The 19,533-nt window shown below is 64.9% G+C and overlaps 1 protein-coding gene across 1 annotated transcript; it reads right to left on the bottom strand.

Moving 5' to 3' along the window:
• Positions 1–9,213: 9,213 nt before the first annotated feature.
• NEUROD4 (neuronal differentiation 4) lies at positions 9,214–12,200 on the bottom strand. Its single transcript, XM_054649250.2, has 2 exons — positions 12,047–12,200; positions 9,214–10,631 (listed from the first exon to the last, which is right to left on the bottom strand). Exon 2 carries the CDS (start codon positions 10,629–10,631, stop codon positions 9,639–9,641), a length of 993 nt encoding a protein of 330 aa, XP_054505225.2. The 5' UTR covers positions 12,047–12,200; the 3' UTR covers positions 9,214–9,638.
• Between the last annotated feature and the right edge of the window lie 7,333 nt (positions 12,201–19,533).

Raw genomic sequence — 19,533 nt, forward strand, 5'->3', positions numbered from 1 at the left:
AAGTATATATAGTATATATATATATATAAAGTATATTAAATATATATATATTTAACATCTTTTATCTATTAAAAATACGCTCCCAAAGCGCGCATTCCAGCCCCTGTTCCCCGGGAAGTTTGAAGCCATGCGAGGATGACGCCGCGCGGGGAGAGGAGACAAACGCGAGCGAGGGCAGGGCAGGAGGGGAGGGCCAGGTGCGGGCAGGCTGCCCCCGGCCATCTGCTGCCAGCCAGAGCCCCCGGGGCCCCCAGCTCCTCCTCGGCCCCCCAGCTCCTCCTCGGAGCCCCCCAGCTCCTCCTCAGGCCCCCAGCTCCTCCTCGGAGCCCCCCAGCTCCTCCTCGGGGCCCCCCAGCTCCTCCTCGGGGCTCCCCAGCTCCTCCTCAGAGCCCCCCAGCTCCTCCTCGGGGCCCCCCAGCTCCTCTCGGAGCCCCTCAGCTCCTCCTCGGGTCCCCCAGTTCCTCCTCGGGGCCCCCAGCTCCTCCTCGGGGCCCCCCAGCTCCTCCTCGGGGTCCCCCAGCTCCTCTCGGAGCCCCCCAGCTCCTCCTCGGGCCCCCAGATCCTCCTCGGAGCCCCCCAGCTCCTCCTCGGGCCCCCCAGCTCCTCCTCGGGGTCCCCCAGCTCCTCTCGGAGCCCCCCAGCTCCTCCTCGGGCCCCCAGCTCCTCCTCGGAGCCCCCCAGCTCCTCCTCGGGCCCCCCAGCTCCTCCTCGGAGCACCCCCAGCTCCTCCTCAGAGCCCCCCAGCTCCTCCTCGGGTCCCCCCAGCTCCGCCTCGGGTCCCCCCAGCTCCTCCTCGGGTCCCCCAGCTCCTCCTCGGCCCCCCAGCTCCTCCTCGGGCCCCCCAGCTCCTCCTCGGGCCCCCCCAGCTCCTCCTCGGAGCCCCTCAGCTCCTCCTCGGGTCCCCCAGCTCCTCCTCGGCCCCCCCAGCTCCTCTCGGGTCCCCCCCAGCTCCTCCTCGGGGCCCCGCGCGGCTCTCGGGGGGCCCCGGCCCCACCTGAGGCTGCCCCGCTCCTGCCGGGGGCTCCCGCCCAGGTGGGCCCGGCCCAGCTGAGCTCGCCGGGACACTCGGGGGGCTTCGAGCCCCGCTCCCACCTCGGGGAATGTCGGGGTTTGCCCTGGGCTCTCCTGGAAGGGCAAACCGCGTGGTTTTTCCCGTTTTCCCCGTGTTTTCTTGGGTATTTCCCCGTTTTTCCCCGTGTTTTCTTGGGTTTTTTCCCCGTTTTCCCCGGTGTTTTCTTGGAGTTTTTCCCCCGTCTTTCTCTTTTTATCGAGTTTTTTTCCTGGGGTTTTTCCCCTCGTTTTTCTCCATGTTTTATTGGGTTTTTTTCCCCCCGTGTTTTATTGCGTTTTCCCCCCCTTGTTTTCTTGGGTTTATTCCCCATTTTCCCCCGGGTTTTATTACATTTCCCCCCCTTGTTTTCTTGGGTTTATTCCCCATTTTCCTCCGTGTTTTATTGCATTTCCTCCCCCTTGTTTTCTTGGGTTTATTCCCCATTTCCCCCCGTGTTTTATTGCATTTCCCCCCCCCTTGTTTTCTTGGTTTTTTCCCGTTTTCCCCGAGTTTCCCGCGCTCTGCTGAGCACAGGGAGCCGGGACAGAGGCAGGAAGGAGCGGCCGCCCATGGAACCCGGGGATCACCCCCTGCCCAGCGCCAGGAGAGACCCCCGAGAGACTCCAGGGACACAGGAGAGACCCCCGATGGTTTTAGGGGAAATTCGGAATATTCGGGCTCCGTCCCGAGAGATCCCTGCGGGATTCACCCCGGGCAGCGCTTCCCCAGCCGCCCTCCAGTGAGGATGAGGAGGGTTCCGGCTCCAGCTGAGCCCCCGCCAGGCTTTAGGCCCTAATCCAAGCCCTGGGGAGCGGAGCCTCCCTAATCCCGCCCGTAACCGATCCGGCCCTAACTGCCCCGATGGGCTCCGGCCGCATCTGCTGCGGCAGCGCCAGCTCGGCCTAAGAGGATGAGGATGAGGATGACGAGGGGCGTTTGCTAAACCATTTAGGGCCGTGGAGCTCCTCATCAACGGGAGGGGACGGGATCTGCAGCTGGATCCAGCCCCGGAGCAGCACCGCTGGGCCGAGCCCGAAAAACCGCTGGGACCACCCCAAAAAACCGCTGGGATCACCCCAAAAAACCGCTGGGACTATCCCCAAAAAACCACTGGGACCACCCCCAAAAAACCGCTGGGATGATCCCAAAAACCGCTGGGACCATCCCAAAAAACCGCTGGGATCACCCCAAAAAACCACTGGGACCATCCCCAAAAAACCGCTGGGACCACCCCCAAAAAACCATCCCCAAATACCACTGAGCCGATCCCAAAACCCCCCGGGGGGATTCCTGCGTTTGGGAACGCCCCAGGAGTCTCAGCACCCTCCGGCGCAGCCCTGAGCACCAAATTCACGGAGAAACGACCCCAAAATCCCAGCCCTGAGCTGGGAGGGACCCCCGGAGCATCCCCCGGGCCAGGGGTGCAGCCCAGGGGGAGGGGTCGGGCCCCGCCATCCCGGGGTTTTGAGATCCCGGGGTTTTGGGGTCCCGGGGTTTTGGGGTCTCAGTTTTTTGGGGTCCCAGGTTTTTGGAATCCCAGGGTTTTGGGGTGGCAAACCCAGGGATTTACCCGGGGGATGGAAGGGGTGGGGGAGGCAGAGCAGAGCCCCCCCAGACCCCCCAGCAGGGCTGGCAGCTGGGCCGGGGTCCCCCCGGAGCGGGGGTTAATGAGGGAGCGGCGGCCGTTGGTCCCAGATGGACACGGGCACGGGGAGGGGGCGGCTCCTGCGGGGTCCCGCCCGCCTTTTGGGGCGGGGGGAGGCACAGCCCCCACCCCACCCCCCCTCGGCTGCCGAGAGCCCCCCCGAGAGGGGCAGGGGGAGGGCGCTGATCCCCCTCCCCATCCCTCCCTTTCCGGGGGTGTTCCGAGGATCGAACACCCACAAAACCAAACCCTGGGGGCTTCCAGCGCCCCAAACCTTGTCCGCGGCGGTCCCAACACCCCAAATTTCATCCTCCGGGGCATCCAGCACCCCAGATTTGCCCCTCAAGGGCTCTGACACCCCACACCCTCCAGGTGGGGACACGGGGGGGACCGCCGGGTGGGCACTGCACCCACCCTGCCCCTGGCACAGTGGGGGCACACCCGGGCCCCTGGAGCTCACCACGGTGAATCTGGGGATGCCCAGGGGGTTTCGGGGATGCCCAGGGGGTGTCGGGGATGCTAAGGGGTGCTGGGGATGCCCAGGCGATCCCGGAGATGCCATAGGGGTCCTGAGGGTACCCAGGGGGTTTCGGGGATGCCGAGGTGGTTCCAGGGATGCCATGAGGGTTTCGGGGATGCCCAGGCGATCCCGGAGATGCCATGGGGGTCCTGGGGGTACCCAGGGAGTTTCGGGGATGCCCAGAAGGTGTCGGCGATGCCCAGGAGGTGCCCGCACCGCCGGGGACCCAGGGCGGGGTCGCGTCCGTTGCCCCCCGCGCTGCCGCTCGTGGTCCGGAGCCCCCGGGGCCCCCCGGGCACCCCGGAGCCGCCGCCCCGGAGCGGCGCGGAGCAGCCAACTGTTCCCCGGCGGGGCCGGCGGGCGCAGCCCCCGCTAATCCAATCCATCAGGGGGGTAATGAGCTATGAAAGTGTGGATTCAATTAAGGGGGATTGCGGCGGGAGGCAGCGCCCGGCGGCAGACGGCGAAAGGAGCCCGGGTCCCCTCTGAAAGGCTCCATCTGTGCCGCCGGGGCCCCTTTGTGCTCCCTGAAAGCGCCGCGCAGCCACAAAAGCCGCCGCGTCCCCGCCGGGCGAGGTTTCGGCGATTCCCCGGGGGAAACTGAGGCACGGGAGAGGAGCTCGTGGAGGGTCTGGGAGGGGGGGGAAATGGAGGAACCGGGGCCCGGCGCTGGTTTGGTTTCAGGGACTGATTTACGGGGTTTGTGCGGGGATTTGGTGGGAATCAGCAAAGCCGGGGGTGCTCGGATCCAGGATTCAAAGCGCAGCCAGTGCCACCCCTGCAGGGTGACAGGGTCACCTCCCCTTGTCCCTCCACGTGCTCTGACACTTCCAGGCACCCTCAGCTCCTCTGGGCACCCCGTGCCAGCCCTCCCCACCTCCACAGGGAGGAATCTCTTCTCCCCAGCCTCCCCCACAGCCCCTCTCTGCCTCCCCCCGACCCATTTGGGCTGGAAACACCCCCGAGGCCTCCCCACTCCCCCCATGACAACTTGGGAGGGATTGGCCCGGGGACGAGTTTAAAGATGGGATTATTGCTGTACAAATTCTGATTAAACCGTCCCCAAACCCTCCTGCAACATCGTTAAGCCGAGCTCTAATCTCGCCCGAGCAGAGACTTCGTCAATAACTCCAAATCTCCGCGCTGTTGGTTTATCTGGCGCGGATTAAGCCGGGAGCTCCCTGAACTTGTATTAGAGCAGAAAAACCACCCCGAGCCCGGGGTTTGGGGCCGTTTGCCTTGGCAGCTGCCAGCTCACGAGTCCCAGCCTGGGATTCCCAGGGTCTCCAGCACTGGGAGGGCTCCAGGGGTGTCCCGGGAAGGGGAGAACAGCCCCGGTGCCACCCTCACCTGGATGGGTTTGGGGACAGGTCTGGGGCCAGCCCTCAGTGGCATCACAGGGCACAGGTCCTGCCCTGGCTGGGGAGCATGGGATGCAGGGGATGGACAGATGGACAGAGCAAGGGAGGGAGGGAGGGATGGACGGACACAGGGATGACGGATGGATGGACGGATGGATGGATGGATGGATGGATAGAATCCATGGATGGATGGATGGATGGATGGACAGGGATGAGTGGACGGACGGAATCCATGGATAGATGGATGGATGGATGGATGGATGGATGGATGGATGGACACAGGGATGGATAGAATCCATGGATGGATAGAATCCATGGATGGATGGATGGATGGATGGAATCCATGGACAGGGATGAATGGACAGGGATGAATGGATGGACAGAATCCATGGATGGATGGACGGATGGATGGATGGACGGACAGATGGACTGATGGATGGATAGAATCCATGGATGGATGGATGGATGGATGGATGGAGGGAATCCATGGATGGATGGATGGATGGATGGAATCCATGGATGGATGGATGGATGGAGGGAATCCATGGATGGATGGACGGATGGATGGAATCCACGGACAGACAGACAGACTGATGATGCCGCAGGAATGGCACACCCCACACAGGAGCCCCCCACCCTCACAGACTCACCCTGGACCAACTCCCTGAACTGATGCAGAGCAGGAGCCCCTCCTGAGCCCACCAGGGTGACAGTGACAGGGTTTGCACCTGGGGGGGGTCACAGCCTCGCACGACCCCATTTAACCCCTGCATCCCCAGAGCGCCGCCACCTCCATCCTCCCGGGACCCGGCGGCTCCTCTGCCCCCTCCCATCCGCAGGAAAAGTTCGTTTGCCAAAATCCACCATCCCCACGGGGAAAAGACGATTAACTCGAGAGCCCCGAGCCCGATATCCCAGCTTAGTGGGAAAATCCGCGCGGTTTCCCGAGCCGGCCACATTAGGAGCTCATGGCCGGCGGTGTTATCAGATTACAGACAAATATCAGAATTACAGCCCTGAAAGCCGGGCTTTAGGGGGGCTTAGCAATTATCCAGCCCTGGGCAGCCCCACCCTGCCGGGGAAACCAGGGCGACCCCGAGCTGAGACCCCCGGGGCTGGGGGGAGGTGGGACAGTGTCCCCTCTGTGGGTCAGTGTCCCCTCTGTGGGTCAGGGTGTCCCCTCCATGGGTCAGAGAATCCCTCCATGGGTCAGGATGTCCCTTCCATAGGTCAATGTCCCCTCCATGGGTCAGGGTGTCCCTCCATGGGTCAGGATGTCCCTTCCATGGGTCAGTGTCCCCTCTGTGGGTCAGGGTGTCCCCTCCATGGGTCAGGGTGTCCCTTCCATAGGTCAGTGTCCCCTCCATGGGTCAGGGTGTCCCCTCCATGGGTCAGGGTGTCCCTTCCATGGGCCAGGCCCTAACACCCCTCCCAAGAATTGCCCAGGTGGGATGGGAGGAGCAGCTGCCCCCCGACCCCACCTGCCCCATGTCCCCCCACCTGTGGGACTCCTGGGGGGGCTGTGGGGTGTCCAGGGACCCCCAGAGGGGATGAGAGACCCTCCCCACGACCCCCTCAGCTCCTCAGCAGTGCCACCCCCGCCCCGGTGTCCTGCGGGGACACGGGGACACCCCCACCCCCGGGTGCTCCGCGCCCCCTCCCCACGCAAGCCGAGGGCCAGCTGTGCCCTGGCAGCGCGGGCCTGGCACGGCTCCTGCCCTGCTGGCACGGGCCGGGGCTGCTGGAAGGGCGCACACGTGCCCGGGGGAGCTGGCACCGAGCGGGGCTTGGCCAGCGGCCAGCGGGAGAGGGGCCGGGGGCACAGCTGGACCCTGGGCCCGGCGGGCGGCGGCCGCTGTGCTCAGCCCGGGGCTCCCAGGGCATCGCTGGGGAGGGGTCCCGATGGCCCCGGGGGGTGCGAGGGGGCGTGGGGGGCTCACAGGGGTGTCCCAGCTCGGGGTTTGTGTTCCAGCCCCGTTTGTGTCACACTCCCCTGTTTTTGTCACATCCCGGGGTTTGTGTCACATTCCGGGGTTTGTGTCCCAGCTCGGGGTTTGTGCCACATCCCCCTTTTTGTGTCACATCCCCCTGGTTGTGTCCCAGCTCGGGGTTTGTGTCACATCCCCCTGTTTGTGTCACATCCTGGGGTTTTTGTCACATCCCGGGGTTTGTGTCCCAGCTCGGGGTTTGTGCCACATCCCCCTTTTTGTGTCCCAGCCCCCTGTTTGTGTCACAGCCCCCTGTCCTTGTCACATCCCGGGGTTCGTGTCCCAGCCCGTGTTTTGTGTCCCCTGTTCGTGTCCCTCCGTGCCCACGCCGCCGGGTGACACTTTGGTGTCCCGTGGTCCCCCCACCTCCCCCCGGAGCGGGGCAGGCCGAGCCCCCTCCCCAGGTAAACCCAGTCCAAGCAGGTCCATCCCAGGCACTTCCACCCCCGCCCTGCGCATCCCTGTCCCTAAATCCCTTTTTTTGGGGACGCACGAGGTCCCCCTCGCCCCCCGCCCGTTCCCGGCCCGGTTCTCGCTCGGAGCGGCCCCGCAGGGCCCCCCCCCGGCCCGGCTGCAGCTGCGGGGGCCCCCGGAGAGCCCCCCGCCCTCAGCCCGAGCCGGGCGCAGCTTGCGGGGCCGAGCGGCGGCGGCTCCCCCGGGCTCCGGCACAGCCGGCGCGGGGCCGGGGGACAGCGGGGACAGCGGGGCGGGGGACAGCGGGGACCGGGGACAGCGGGGACAGCGGGGCGGGGGACAGGGGACAGCGGGGACAGCGGGGACAGCGGGCGGGACGCGAGCGGGGTCCCCGTGCGAGGGGACGCGGGGGCAACGCGGGGGGGACGCGCCCCCACGGCCGCCAGACGCTGCCGAGGGGTCGGGGCGCAGCTGGGGAGGGACGGGGGGAGCCGGGGGTGCCACGGGGGAGGAGCCGGGGTGAAGTCAGGACGGCCACGTCCCCTCCGCGCTGCAGTCGGGTCAAATCCCAGCTCCCCGAGTGTCCCTGTGCTCCCAGGGCTGTGCTGAACCCCCATTCCTGGGACTCCAAATCAGTCCTGGGTACTGAGCCCCCATTCCTGGGACCCTAAATCAGTCCTGGGTATTGAGCCCCAGTTCCTGGGACCCCAAATCAGTCCTGGGTACTGAGCCCCCATTCCTGGGACCCTAAATCAGTCCTGGGTACTGAGCCCCCATTCCTGGGACCCCAAATCAGTCCTGCGACCCCCAGGGCTCTGCCCTGCCCCATTCCTGGCACCCCAAATCCCCCCAGTCCCACAGAGCCTCATTCCAAGGGCAGGGATCCCAGCGCAGGGAGCTCAGATCCTCGGGCAGCCCCCACCCTCACCCCAGCACCCCCTCCCAAAAAAGGAGACAACAGCCCCCAGGAAGCTGCTTGAAACAAGACCACGACTTTATTTGAGCTAAAAACCCCAAATCTGCTCTCTTTACAAAAGGATAAAACATTTTCAGTACAAAAGGGAAGAAGCCCCAGGACCCGGGGGCTGGGCAGGGACCTCAAATCATCTCCAAATTCCCAGCTTTATTCAAAACCAGGGAGATTTGGCCAATGGGGCTCGTGAGGCCAGTGGGACATCAAAAATAGTTGCCTGGATTTTCTTTGAAAAACAAAATAAAATCGTTGCATAGCATTTAAAAGTTATTGCTCGTCTCAAAATGCACAGAGGAGTTGGGAGCTGTTGGCAGGATCCCAAATCCATGGGATGGCAGCTAAATACGGAGTTTGGCATTAAATATGGAAATATTGGGGGAAATATCACCAGCAAAAAAGAAAAATCAGGTGGTGAGGGAAATAAATTAAATAAATAATGGCTAATAAATAACCCTGGAGCACCAGCACGGCAAAAACCACAAGGTCTCCAGCCAGGGAATTCCCACTACGAGCCTGGAGGGCAGAGGGGGAAAATCCTTGGGCACATCCCAGATTTCTGTGGAAAACGGGAGGAAATAAATTAGGACTCCTCACACACAGTAATTAATAAATAAAGCAGGAATTAAGACAGGTTTTTGTTGGCAGGAGCAGCAGAGGGGACGCTGTGAACCCAGAGGAGAGGCCCTGGAAGGGAGAGGGGTGGGGGGCTCCTGTTCCAGTTGGGATTCTGGGAGGGATCAGTGGGATCCCGTCCAGATCAGTGGGATCCCAGTGAAATGGGGATTCTGGGAAGGATCAGCAGGATCCCATCAGCGGGAACCCATCCAGATCAGCAGGAACCCATCCAGATCAGTGGGATCCCATCCAGACCAGTGGGATCCCAATCCTGTTGGGATTCTGAGTGGGATCAGCAGGAGGGGTGGCCACAGGGCCTGGCTGTGACCCCGGCTGAGGGACTGGGATGAGCATGGACAATGGGCCACCATCACAGGGCAAGGGACCACTGTCCCTGGATGCTGTCCCTCCATCCTGGACACTGTCTGTCCATCCATCCTGGACCTTGTCCTTCCATCCCCAGCGTCCCCCCATCCCTGGACACTGTCCCCCCGTCCCTGGCCGCTGTCCCCCCATCCCTGGACACTGTCCCCCCGTCCCTGGCCGCTGTCCCCCCGTCCCTGGCCGCTGTCCCCCCATCCCTGGCCGCTGTCCCCCCATCCCTGGCTGCTGTCCCCCCATCCCTGGCCACTGTCCCCCCATCCATGCTGGCAGAATGAAGAGGTTCTCCCTGGGGTGGGAATTTCCACGTTGGTTTCCCACAAGTGTCCGGCTCATTCCCACCTGGGCACCGCGGGACTGGGAAATCCATGAGCCCACGAGGGGAAGGGACAGTGGCCACTCCAAGGGGCAGGAGGGGCTCTGTCCCCACACCAAGGGGGGGACAGGGAGAGGATGGGCAATCCAAGGGCTGGACCTGGTGTCAGGATGGACGTCCTGGGGGTGGAAACACCTTTGGGAGCATCTCTGGGGGACGCAGCAGTGACCGCCCAGAGTCCAGGACGGTTCCTGTGGCTCCTGGGGACAGCTGGGACAGCAGCGGTGGCAGCGGCCACCTCAGGGCCACGTCCTGCAGAGATGCTGGGTCCATCCTGGGGACGTCTCCCTGCCCCAAGCCCGTGTCCAGCCCCACTACTCGTTGAAGATGGCGCCGAGCTGGGGCCCGGCCGCGTGGGGCGGGAAGGACTCGAAGGCGACGTCCAGCGGGATCTCGTAGCGGGGCACGGAGCCCTGGAAGTGCGAGCTGTGCCCGTGGGCTGCGGCCAGGCTGACCGAGGGGTAGTGGGCCATGAAGGGGTAGGGCTTGTCCAGCTCGGGGGAGCCGTCCTGCTTCAGGGAGAAGTTCCCGCTGATGCTCAGGGGCGGCGTCAGGGGCCCCTCGTAGGGGGGCGTGGAGCAGTCAGAGGGGTGGCTCCCGAACGAAGCCTCCACCAGGCTCTTGAAGGCCGGCGGCTTCAGGTGCAGCAGGTGGGACTCCATGGAGCCGTAGGGAGGGCTGGGCAGCCCCTGGTAGCCGAAGGAGTGGCCGGGCAGGCCCGGCTCGCAGGGCTTCTCCTCCTGCTTCTCCAGGAAGAGCGGCTGCGGGCCCAGCTGCAGGCAGCCGGCCACCAGGTTGCTGGTGGGCTGCGACAGCCCCTTGCACAGCATCTCCACGAAGCTCTTCCCCTCGGGCGTCTGCCCGCTCTCCAGCACCTCGGACAGGGCCCAGATGTAGTTCCTGGCCAGCCGCAGCGTCTCGATCTTGGAGAGCTTCTGCGTTTTGGAGTAGCAGGGCATGACCCTGCGCAGGTTGTCCAGGGCGTCGTTCAGGCCGTGCATCCTCGTGCGCTCCCGGGCGTTGGCCTTGACCCGCCGCGCCCGGAACCGCTCCAGCCTGGCCTTGGTCATCTTCTTCTTCTTCGGGCCCCTCCTCTTGGGCTTCTCGCCCTCCTCTTCCTCCTCCTCCTCCTCCTCCTCCTCCACGCTGTCGCGCTCCTCGGGCAGGGCCGGCAGCAGCGCGAAGGGAGCGCTCCTGGCGTCCCCCTGCTCCTTCAGCTCGGCCTTGGCTCCCGGCATTTCGCCCATCCAGGCCTGGCTGCTGACGAGCTCGGCCATGTCCGAGGGCTTGGCGCAGCTCTGGGGCATCTGCAAGGGAGGGACGGGGACGTGGGGACGTGGGGATGGATCCCGGAGGGAGAATCCTCAGCACGGTGGGAAAACCTCCCTCCAGACACAGCAGGAGCTTCTGCCCGCTCCCAGCACCTATGGATTCCTTTTCTCCACCTATGGATTCCATTTTTCCACCTATGGATTCCTTTTCTCCACCTATGGATTCCTTTTCTCCACCTATGGATTCCTTTTTTCCACCTATTTCCCTCTCAATTTCCAGCGGATTTTATCTGGGAGATGCTGACGCCTCTCCCTGAGCTCCAGCAATGTTCCCGGAGCCTCCAGCCGTCCCATCTCGGGGTTATTCCCACTCCTGAATCCCTTCTTGTCACAACCTCCACCCCGACTGTCACACTGGGGGTGACAAAAGGGGGCTGGCAATTCCCGGTGGGAGATTTTCCTTCCCCGAGCCCCCCTTGCCCTCGGTGGCGGCCCCGGGTCCCCGTTAATCGGCCCCCCCAAATCCCATCACCGCCCCTGGCTCATTCCATAAAGCTTTAGCCCCTAAGCAGCTTTGCTGGAAGTGCTGCTCCCCTTTCCCGAGCATCCCACGCGGAAAATCCCACTTTTAATATGCGTGATGGGGCTCCCGGGCGGGATTAGGGTGTTAATTGCTGTCCTATCCCCAAAGGACCACGCGGCCCCAATTAACTCCTGGCGGAGCACCGGGGGTCTGGCGGAGGATGGGAAATCGGGGGTGGGGGGGGGTGAGGGTGGGGAAGGATCGTTTTTGGGGTGAGGGGATGGCCCCGGTGAGATCTGCCCCAAAACCCCGCAGATCTGCCCCAAAACGCCGCAGATCTGCCCCAAAACCCCCCCAGGCTGCAGCCGGGGGTCCCTTTCCCCCCATCCTCGGGAATCTTCCCTCTCCTCGCTGCCCCCGGGGGGAAATCCCGACGTTTGGGGCTCCCTTCTCGAGGGGAGCCCCGCGCCCCCGCCCCGCCCGGCATTTCCAGGGGAAGTTCTCCCTTTGGAAGTCCCGCCGGAATTTTTAAGGGGATTTTGCTTTCTTCCTACAGAATACTGATTTAAAAATTAAAAAAGGAATTTCACGAAGCGGGAATTGCCTGAGGAAATCGCTTCCTTCGCCACCATCCCCAGCGAGACCCCGGCTCCGCCAGCCCGGGGGTCACCGAACTCTCCTTGTGTCCCCCCCGGCCCCGGGACCGCGGCTCCGTCCCCAGCGGGTACCGGGGGAGCCGCTGTGACCCCATCCCGCCCCTCTCCCCGCACCCCCGGCCGCTCAAACCCCCCCCAGGCCGGGGTCCCGCAGCTCCGCCGTCGGGGCAGAGCCCCCCGGGGTACCGGGGGCACCGAGCGGCCGCGGAGCCCCCTCGGGGGCACCATGGGAGCGGGGCACGGAATCCCCGCGGGTCCCGGTCCGCCCTTACCTGGGCACCACAGCGAGTCCCCGCTGTCGCTTGTGTCACTCGCCCGGGGACATGGCGGGGTCAGCCCCGGGGAGCGCACCGGGAGCGCACCGGGAGCGCACCGAGCACCGGCGGCTCCGCGCTCGGGCGGTTTTGAGAGCTCCGCGCTGCCCGCGGCTCCTGCCCGGCCGCGGGTCCCGCGTGGCTCCTCCCACGGGGGGAGTGACCGGGCCCGGCTCCTCCCGCGGCCCCACCAGGACCCCCACGGCAGCGCCCGAGCGTCCCGGGGCTGGGGAGTGGCGAGGGGACACCCCCGGGTCTTGGGGACCCTTGGGTGGGGACTCGGGGACACCCCCGGTTATTGGGGACCCTTGGGTGGGGACTCGGGGACATCCCCGGTTATTGGGGACCCTTGGGTGGGGACTCGGGGACACCCCCGGTTATTGGGGACCCCTGGATTGGTCCCCTTGGATAAGCCCCTGGATGGACCCCCATGGACGGAGCCCCCGGATGGGGCCCCCCCGATGTCCCCCCCAGTTTTCCCAGCCCCAGGACACCCCCGGCCCCCAGGACACGATGTGACAATGCCACCAGTGCCACAGTCCTGGGGGTGTCCTCACCTGCCGCCCCCCCATTGCTGGCACTGCCCTGGGGACACCGAGGGTGACACTGCCCCCCCCCATTGCTGGCACTGCCCCGGTGACACCGAGGGTGACACTGCCCGCCCCCATTGCTGGCACTGCTCTGGTGACACCGAGGGTGACACTGCCCCCCCCCATTGCTGGCACTGCCCCGGTGACACCGCGGGTGACACCGCGCCCCCCCCATTGCTGGCACTGCTCTGGTGACACCGAGGGTGACACTGCCCCCCCCCATTGCTGCCACTGCCCGGTGACACCGAGGGTGACACTGCCCCCCCCATTGCTGGCACTGCTCTGGTGACACCGAGGGTGACACCGGCTCCCTCCTGGGTGCTTGGGGTCGGGGGGGCGCGGGGGCTGGGACCCCCTCGCGGCTGTAATGAGAGCGCGAAGCGGAGCAATTAACGCCCGGCAGAGCCAGAAGGGGCCCGGCCGAGCTGGGGAAGGGACCCCGGGGCTCGGCAGCCCCTGGGAAGGGAGAGCAGGGGCAGGAAATGACTTCCTGAAATTCCGGGGCTCCTGGCTCGTTTTACTCGGCCCGGGAACTGGGGGTGCCCCTCGGACCCCACCTTGGGGCAGGAGCTGGAGGTGGGGGACAGCGGTGACACCCCCAAAATCATCCCCCCCGACCCCCTCCTCATCCATCCGCTGCTCCCCAATCCCCCGCCAGCCCCGCGGGACCCTTCCCCGCTGCCCGGGAGCGCTCGGCATGGCGGCAGGCCGGGATTACGGGGAATACTAATTAATTCATTAGTCGGCTCCGGGCTCCCTTCCCGGCGCGCGGCGCGGGCGGCAGGAACAGATTGCGGCCGATAAATCTGCCTGTTGCGGGCCCCCCCTGACAGATGGCTCCAACAGGTCCCGGCACCCGCACAAAGGGGCCGGTGGGCGCCCCGGGGAAGGGGGGACACGGGCCGGGCTCCCCCGGGGCCGCGGGACCCCCGGGGGGCGCTGGGCATTGTCTGCGCGGGGCATCGCGGCCCCCGGCCATTGTGCGGGGGCCCCGCAACTGTTGGGGTTACGGCGGCCGCGGCCCCCCCGGAACGCTCGGCAAAGATGTTCCCGTCCCTTCCCTTCCCTCGTCTCCTTCTCCAGCCCTATTCCCTCCCCTTACCCCCTTCTCCTTCCTTTCTTCTTCCCCTTCTCCTTTCCCTTCCCTTATCCCTTTTCCCTTCCCTTTTCCTTCCTTTCTTTTTCCCTTTCCCCTTTCCCTTATTCCCTTCCCTTCTCTTTCTTTTATTTTTCCCCCTTCTCCTTCCCTTATCCCCTTCCCCCCTTCTCCTTCTCCGTCTTTTCTTCTTCCCCTTTCCTTTCCCCTTTCTCTTTCCCCTTCGCTTCCCTTTCTTCTTCCCTTTTCCCTTCCCTTTCCCCTTCCTTTCTATTTCCCTTTCCCCTTTCCTTTATCCTCTTTCCTTTTCCTTCTTTTCTTTTTCCCCTTCCCCTTTCCCTTCTCCCCTTCCCTTCTTTCCTTTACTTTTCCCCTTCTCCTTCCCTCATCCCTTTCTCTTCTCTCTTTTCCCCCTTCCCAAACCTTCCCCTGCCACTCCCAGGAACGGGCACAGCCCCCTCAGCCCTGCCCGGGTGGGCACTGGGGGTCCCCGCGGTGGCACCAGGGAAGTGCCACCCGTGCCACAGGCTGGGGGTCCCCAAATCTCCAGGACCCCCCCACTGCCACTCTTGGGGACCCCCACATGGATGGGGGAATGTCCCAGGAATCCTCCCCCCACCCCATTGAACCCTTCCCTCTCTGCCGGGGGGGCTCTGGGCAGCGCAGACCCCCAGGGATGGGCAGAGACCCCCAGGGAAGGTGAGGCAGGTCCTGAGCTGCTCCTCTGATGGTCCCTCCCGAAACATCCCCCAAAACGAGAGCCTTCCTCAGGGAACCCCCTGAAATCATCATCGTCATCATCGTCATCTTCCTCCTCAGCCGCGGGGGACAAGAACAGCGCCACCAGGATTTAGGGGGACGTGGAGTCCTCCGGAAGGTTCCAGAAACTGAAACTCGGGATGCTCCACCTGATGACGCCTCCCGCGGACGCGGCTCCACCCGGGGCTGTTCCAGCTGGAAAAGGGGATGGAGCCTCCCCCGAGCCGCGGCTTGAGCCGAGTTTGGGGTGCTGGGAGCGAGGGGAGCCCATCCCAGCCCTGTCCCCGTGTCCCCCCCCCGGGCCGGTGCCCCCGGTGCTCCTGCGGGGCCGCGGCCTCGAAGGGAGGAAAATTTCCAGGGTAAATATCGGGAAAGGCCCCGCGGCCTCGAAGGGAGGAAAATTTCCAGGGTAAATATCGGGAAAGGCCCCGCGGCCTCGAAGGGAGGAAAATTTCCAGGGTAAATATCGGGAAAGGCCCCGCGGCCCGGCTGGAATTCCTGGGCCCGCGCGGAAGCGCAATTAGCGCGTATTAACGGGGTCTAATTTAATCCCGGCAGCTGCGCCCGGGCCGCCTCATTTGCATAACACTGGGGAATGCAATTAGGGAGAAATGAGGGGCTGGGGGGCCCCGGGCTCGGGGAGGGCGGGGGGCTGCGGCCAGCGCTCGCTGACCCGTGCTTGTCACTTTGAGCGATGGTGGCACCGGCGGGAGGGGGCGCGGGGACAAAGGGACGCTGTCCCCGGGGTCCCCCTTGGCTGAGTTTTGGGGTCCCCCCAAACCGCCCCCCCCCCCCCCGGGGGATCCAACCGCGGGGTCCCGGAGGCTCCGGGGGGAATTTCCCTGCCCCGGTGGAAATTGTGGAAATGCTGGAGAAGGGACACGTCAGGGGCTGGGGACACTCGGGAGGAACCTCCTGACCCCCCAAAACCTGGGCGGCAGAGTGGGGAGCACCTGAGATGTGCGGGCTGAGCGTCTGGCACGGTTCCTGCCTCAGTTTCCCCTTCCTGAGGTTCCCCTTCCCCATTTTCCTGCTCCAGTTTCCCAGAGGTGGGAAGGGGAGGGGAGAGTGCACACGCCCCCAGAAAGGGGCAGGGAAAAAAGAACTTTTTGGAGCAGAACCCTCTGAGAGGGGCTTTTCCTGCTAGGAACCCTCCAGAATCCCCTCAGAGTGAATTCTTCCTGCTGGGAAAATGGCTTGTGGGGGGGGTCCTGGGTGGGCTGGGGGTCCCTCGTGTCACCCCCCGAGGGCACAGGGAATCACACAGGGAGTCTGAGTGGGAATCATCCATGGAATCACAGGGATTATCCATGGAATCTCAGGGAATCTCACGTGGAATCGCATGAAATCAGATTGGGAATTGCACGTGGAATCACGCAGGGAATCACGCAGAGATTCAAATTAAATCAGACTGAGAATTGCACACAGGATCACCCATGGAATCACAGGGAATCACCCATGGAGTCACACATGGAATCACACATGGAATCACATGAAATCAGACGGGGAATTGCACAGGGAATCATATGAAATCAGCCAGGAAATCACCCATAGAGCCACACGTGGAATCTCACAGGGAATCCCATGAAATCAGACCAGGAGCCGCACATGGAATCACACATGGAATCGCACATGGAATCGCACAGAGAATCCCTTGAAATCAGACCGGGAACCGCACATTGAATCGCACATGGAATCACATGAAATTGCACATGGAATCGCACATAGAATCGCACATGGAATCCCATGAAATCAGACCGGGAACCGCACATGGAACCTCACAGGGAATCCCATGAAATCAGACCGGGAACCGCACATGGAACCTCACAGGGAATCCCATGAAATCAGACCGGGAACCGCACATGGGGCCACACGCGAGCGGCTCCCGCATCCCCGGGCCGGAGCTGACCTCTGCTGGCGGGAGCCCTCAGCAGCCGAGCCCCCCCCGGTGTCCCCCGGCCCGCTCGGGGCGTCCCCAGCGCCCCCAGCCCGGCGGCCGCGGGGATTTGGGGGAGCCGGGACTTGTCCAGGCTGGGATCCGCGGGAGGGGAGGCTCCAGAGGATTGGGAGGGTCAGGATTGGGGTTTGGCGCTGCCCGGGGGGGTTTGGAGAGTCAGGATTTGGGGTTTGGAGAGTCAGGATTTGGGGTTTGGAAAGTCAGGATTTGGGGTGCTGGGAGGATTGGGAGTCCCAGGACCGGGGGCACAGCACAGCCCTGGAGTCCCAGGACACTGGGACAGGCGCACCCCGCACCCCTGGGTGCCACCCCAGGGTGCCCCCGCTGCTGTTTGGGGCCACGGCCACCCCTCAGACCCCCGGGGGATCCCCAGAGGGGGGTCCCCGCTTCTTGGGACCGGTTCCTCCTGTCGCGACATTCCCAGGCCATGGAAAAGGTTCCTCCCCAGCCGCGCCGCCCCCGGCCGGGCTCGGAGGAGGAGGAGGAGGAGGAGGAGGAGGAGGAGGAGGCGGCCTTGGCACAGGCGGGGGCACTGCTGGCTGGACGGCGACCGCGGGCCCCAGATGTTGAGCTGCGGGCACGGCTTTGCCCGTTTGGCAGCGTCCTCGCCCAGCTGCCGCCCCTGTCCCGCGGCTCCGCAGCCGGGGCTGCCGAACCCCCCCGGAACGGCCCCGGCTGTCCCCGGGGCCCGCGGCGACACCTGGGCCAGCCTGGCCCCGGCCCAGGCGCGGAGCGGCGCCGGCATTCCCGGAGGGAACGGGGATCCGCGCCAGCTCCGGGAAAATCCCCCGGGACGGGCGGCCCCGGCCCCTCCGCGGACACCGGGATGGGGATGGGGGCTTGGGGGGCGTTTGCCAGGGCCAGGGCAGAGATCCCGGGGCACCCCCGGCTCCCCGCGCGGCTCCATGCAGGGAGCGGGGATTTCCGGGGCCTTCCCAGGCAAATCCATTAATTACTCGATGAAATTAATTAGGATCGGTTCCTCCGAGCGCGGCTGCTCCGAGCCGGGTCCTGGCTGAGGCTGCAGCTCCGGGCTCCACATCCCGGCTGATCCGGGGGGCTCCCGAGGGCACCGGGGATGGAGGGGACATCCCGGAGTGCTCCTTGTCCCTGCTCCATCCGAGGGACCCCCAGAGCCACCCCAACCCATCCCACCCCAACCCATCCCACCCCATCCATCCATCATCCATCCATCCATCCATCCATCCATCCATCCATCCATCCATCCATCCATCATCCATCCATCCATCCATCCATCCCTCCATCCATCCATCCATCCATCCATCCATCCATCCATCCATCCATCCATCCCCATCCCATCCCATCCCATCCCATCCCATCCCATCCCATCCCATCCCCAGCCCGGCTCTCAGAGCCAGGACAAACCTTCCCTGGCCTCGGAGGTGCGGGGTGGGGGCTGGACCCGAGCCCTCCCAGCGCCCCCAGCGCCCCCAGTGCCCCCAGTGCCCCCCACTCCCTTTACTGGGGACATCGCGGCCTTTTGGTGCCACCGCTCCGGGTGGGGACACCCCGGGAGCCTGCAGGAGGTCACGTGTTTGGAGGTCACCACCTGGCAGCTGCTGACGTCACCCTCACGTCACCACCTGGCAGCTGCTGACGTCACCTGGATGTCACCTGGATGTCACCACCCTGCTGATCCCAAATCTCGGTGGGCTCTGCTGGGTTTTTCCACTCCGCCCTTTATTTGAGGTCAATTCCCGGGATTTGGGGACAGCGTCACGCCCCGGGTGGCCGCAGGTGACATTCACACACCGGGTGGCCCCACCCCAGCAGCCAGAGCCCCAAATCACGCTCGGTTCCCCCTCGGGGGACAGTGACACCGACTTGTGCCACCTCCCTGGGGACATCCCGGCCCTGCTCACCGCGAGCCCTTTCCTGGGGGAAAAAACCAGAAAAAACTCCCCAGCCAAGGCAGCCGGAAAAGCGGATTTCTGTGAAGCTGTGAATTCTCTCACCTGCTCTGGGAGCTCGCACCGAATTCATTTTCCCGCCCCCACCGCGTCCCGGGGCCGGCTCCGCATCCCAGAGCTGGCACCAGGCGCCTTTCCCTGGAAAAACGGCCCAAAAAACGCCGGGTTTGGGAAAAAGCTGCCCGGCAGCGGTGGGAGGAGGCGCGGTGAGATGTCAGCCAGAGAGGAGGAGGAGGGTGAGGATGAGGCAGCTCTTCACACCGGGATGAGGCATTTCCCTGCGCCGGGAGGGGCCGGCTTTGCTCCGAGAGGGGATTTATTGAGGGGAAAATCCCAAATTTGGGGTGTTCCCCCAGCCGTGGAGAGCTGAGGGAGCTGGGGGTGCCCAGGGAGCGGGAACAGAACCAGACGTGCTCTACTGGGCTCCCAAACTGGAAACCAGTGGGCACCAGTTCAGCCGCGTGCCCCTGTGGGGTTTTTGGGGGCTGCCGGAACCGGGACCGGGCTCATCCCGGGGAGGGCCCGGGGTCCCTCGGGATCGTCCCACGGCTCCCAAAAACCACAGAGCTGCTCTCCCCCTCCCTTTCCCGATCTCCCGCTTCCCACGGAGCTGCCACCTCATCGCCGTCGCCATGGAAACCGCAGCCCCCCGCCCCCCCCGGGCACAGCCGGGGGGTGCCAGAGCTGCCAATCAACCCCGGCCCCCACCCACAGGACACCCGAGCATGGGGGATGGGAGCAGGGTGGTCCCCGGGCATGGTCGGGGACCCCTCCCCTCCCCAGGGCTGGGGGTCACCCCCGCAGTGAGGGGGGACGGGAAAGGGACAAGGACGGGAGGCGCTGGGTGTGGCAGAGGGGACCGAGCTGTCCCCCCCCCACAGGACACCCAGGGGTCCCCGTGTTCCACCCCCTGAGCTGGGGACCCCCGTGGGGACCCCGAGCTGTCCCTGCCCACCCTGGGAGAGCCTCGGGAGACCCCGACCCCCCTCTCCTCAATGAGGGCCGGGCCCAGCTCCTGACTGGGACAGGGGCGGAGTTTGGGGACAGGGGAGGGGGTCCGAGGGGTGGGGTCTGCAGCTCTGGGGTTCGCAGGGCCCTGAGGCACAGCTGGG

This window comes from Agelaius phoeniceus, chromosome 35 (genome assembly GCF_051311805.1).
Source record: "Agelaius phoeniceus isolate bAgePho1 chromosome 35, bAgePho1.hap1, whole genome shotgun sequence".
Taxonomy (NCBI): Eukaryota; Metazoa; Chordata; class Aves; order Passeriformes; family Icteridae; genus Agelaius; species Agelaius phoeniceus.

Coding starts and splice junctions, on each gene's coding strand:
- NEUROD4 (XM_054649250.2), bottom strand. CDS start 10,631: ATGCCCCAGAGCTGCGCCAAGCCCTCGGACATGGCCGAGCTCGTCAGC.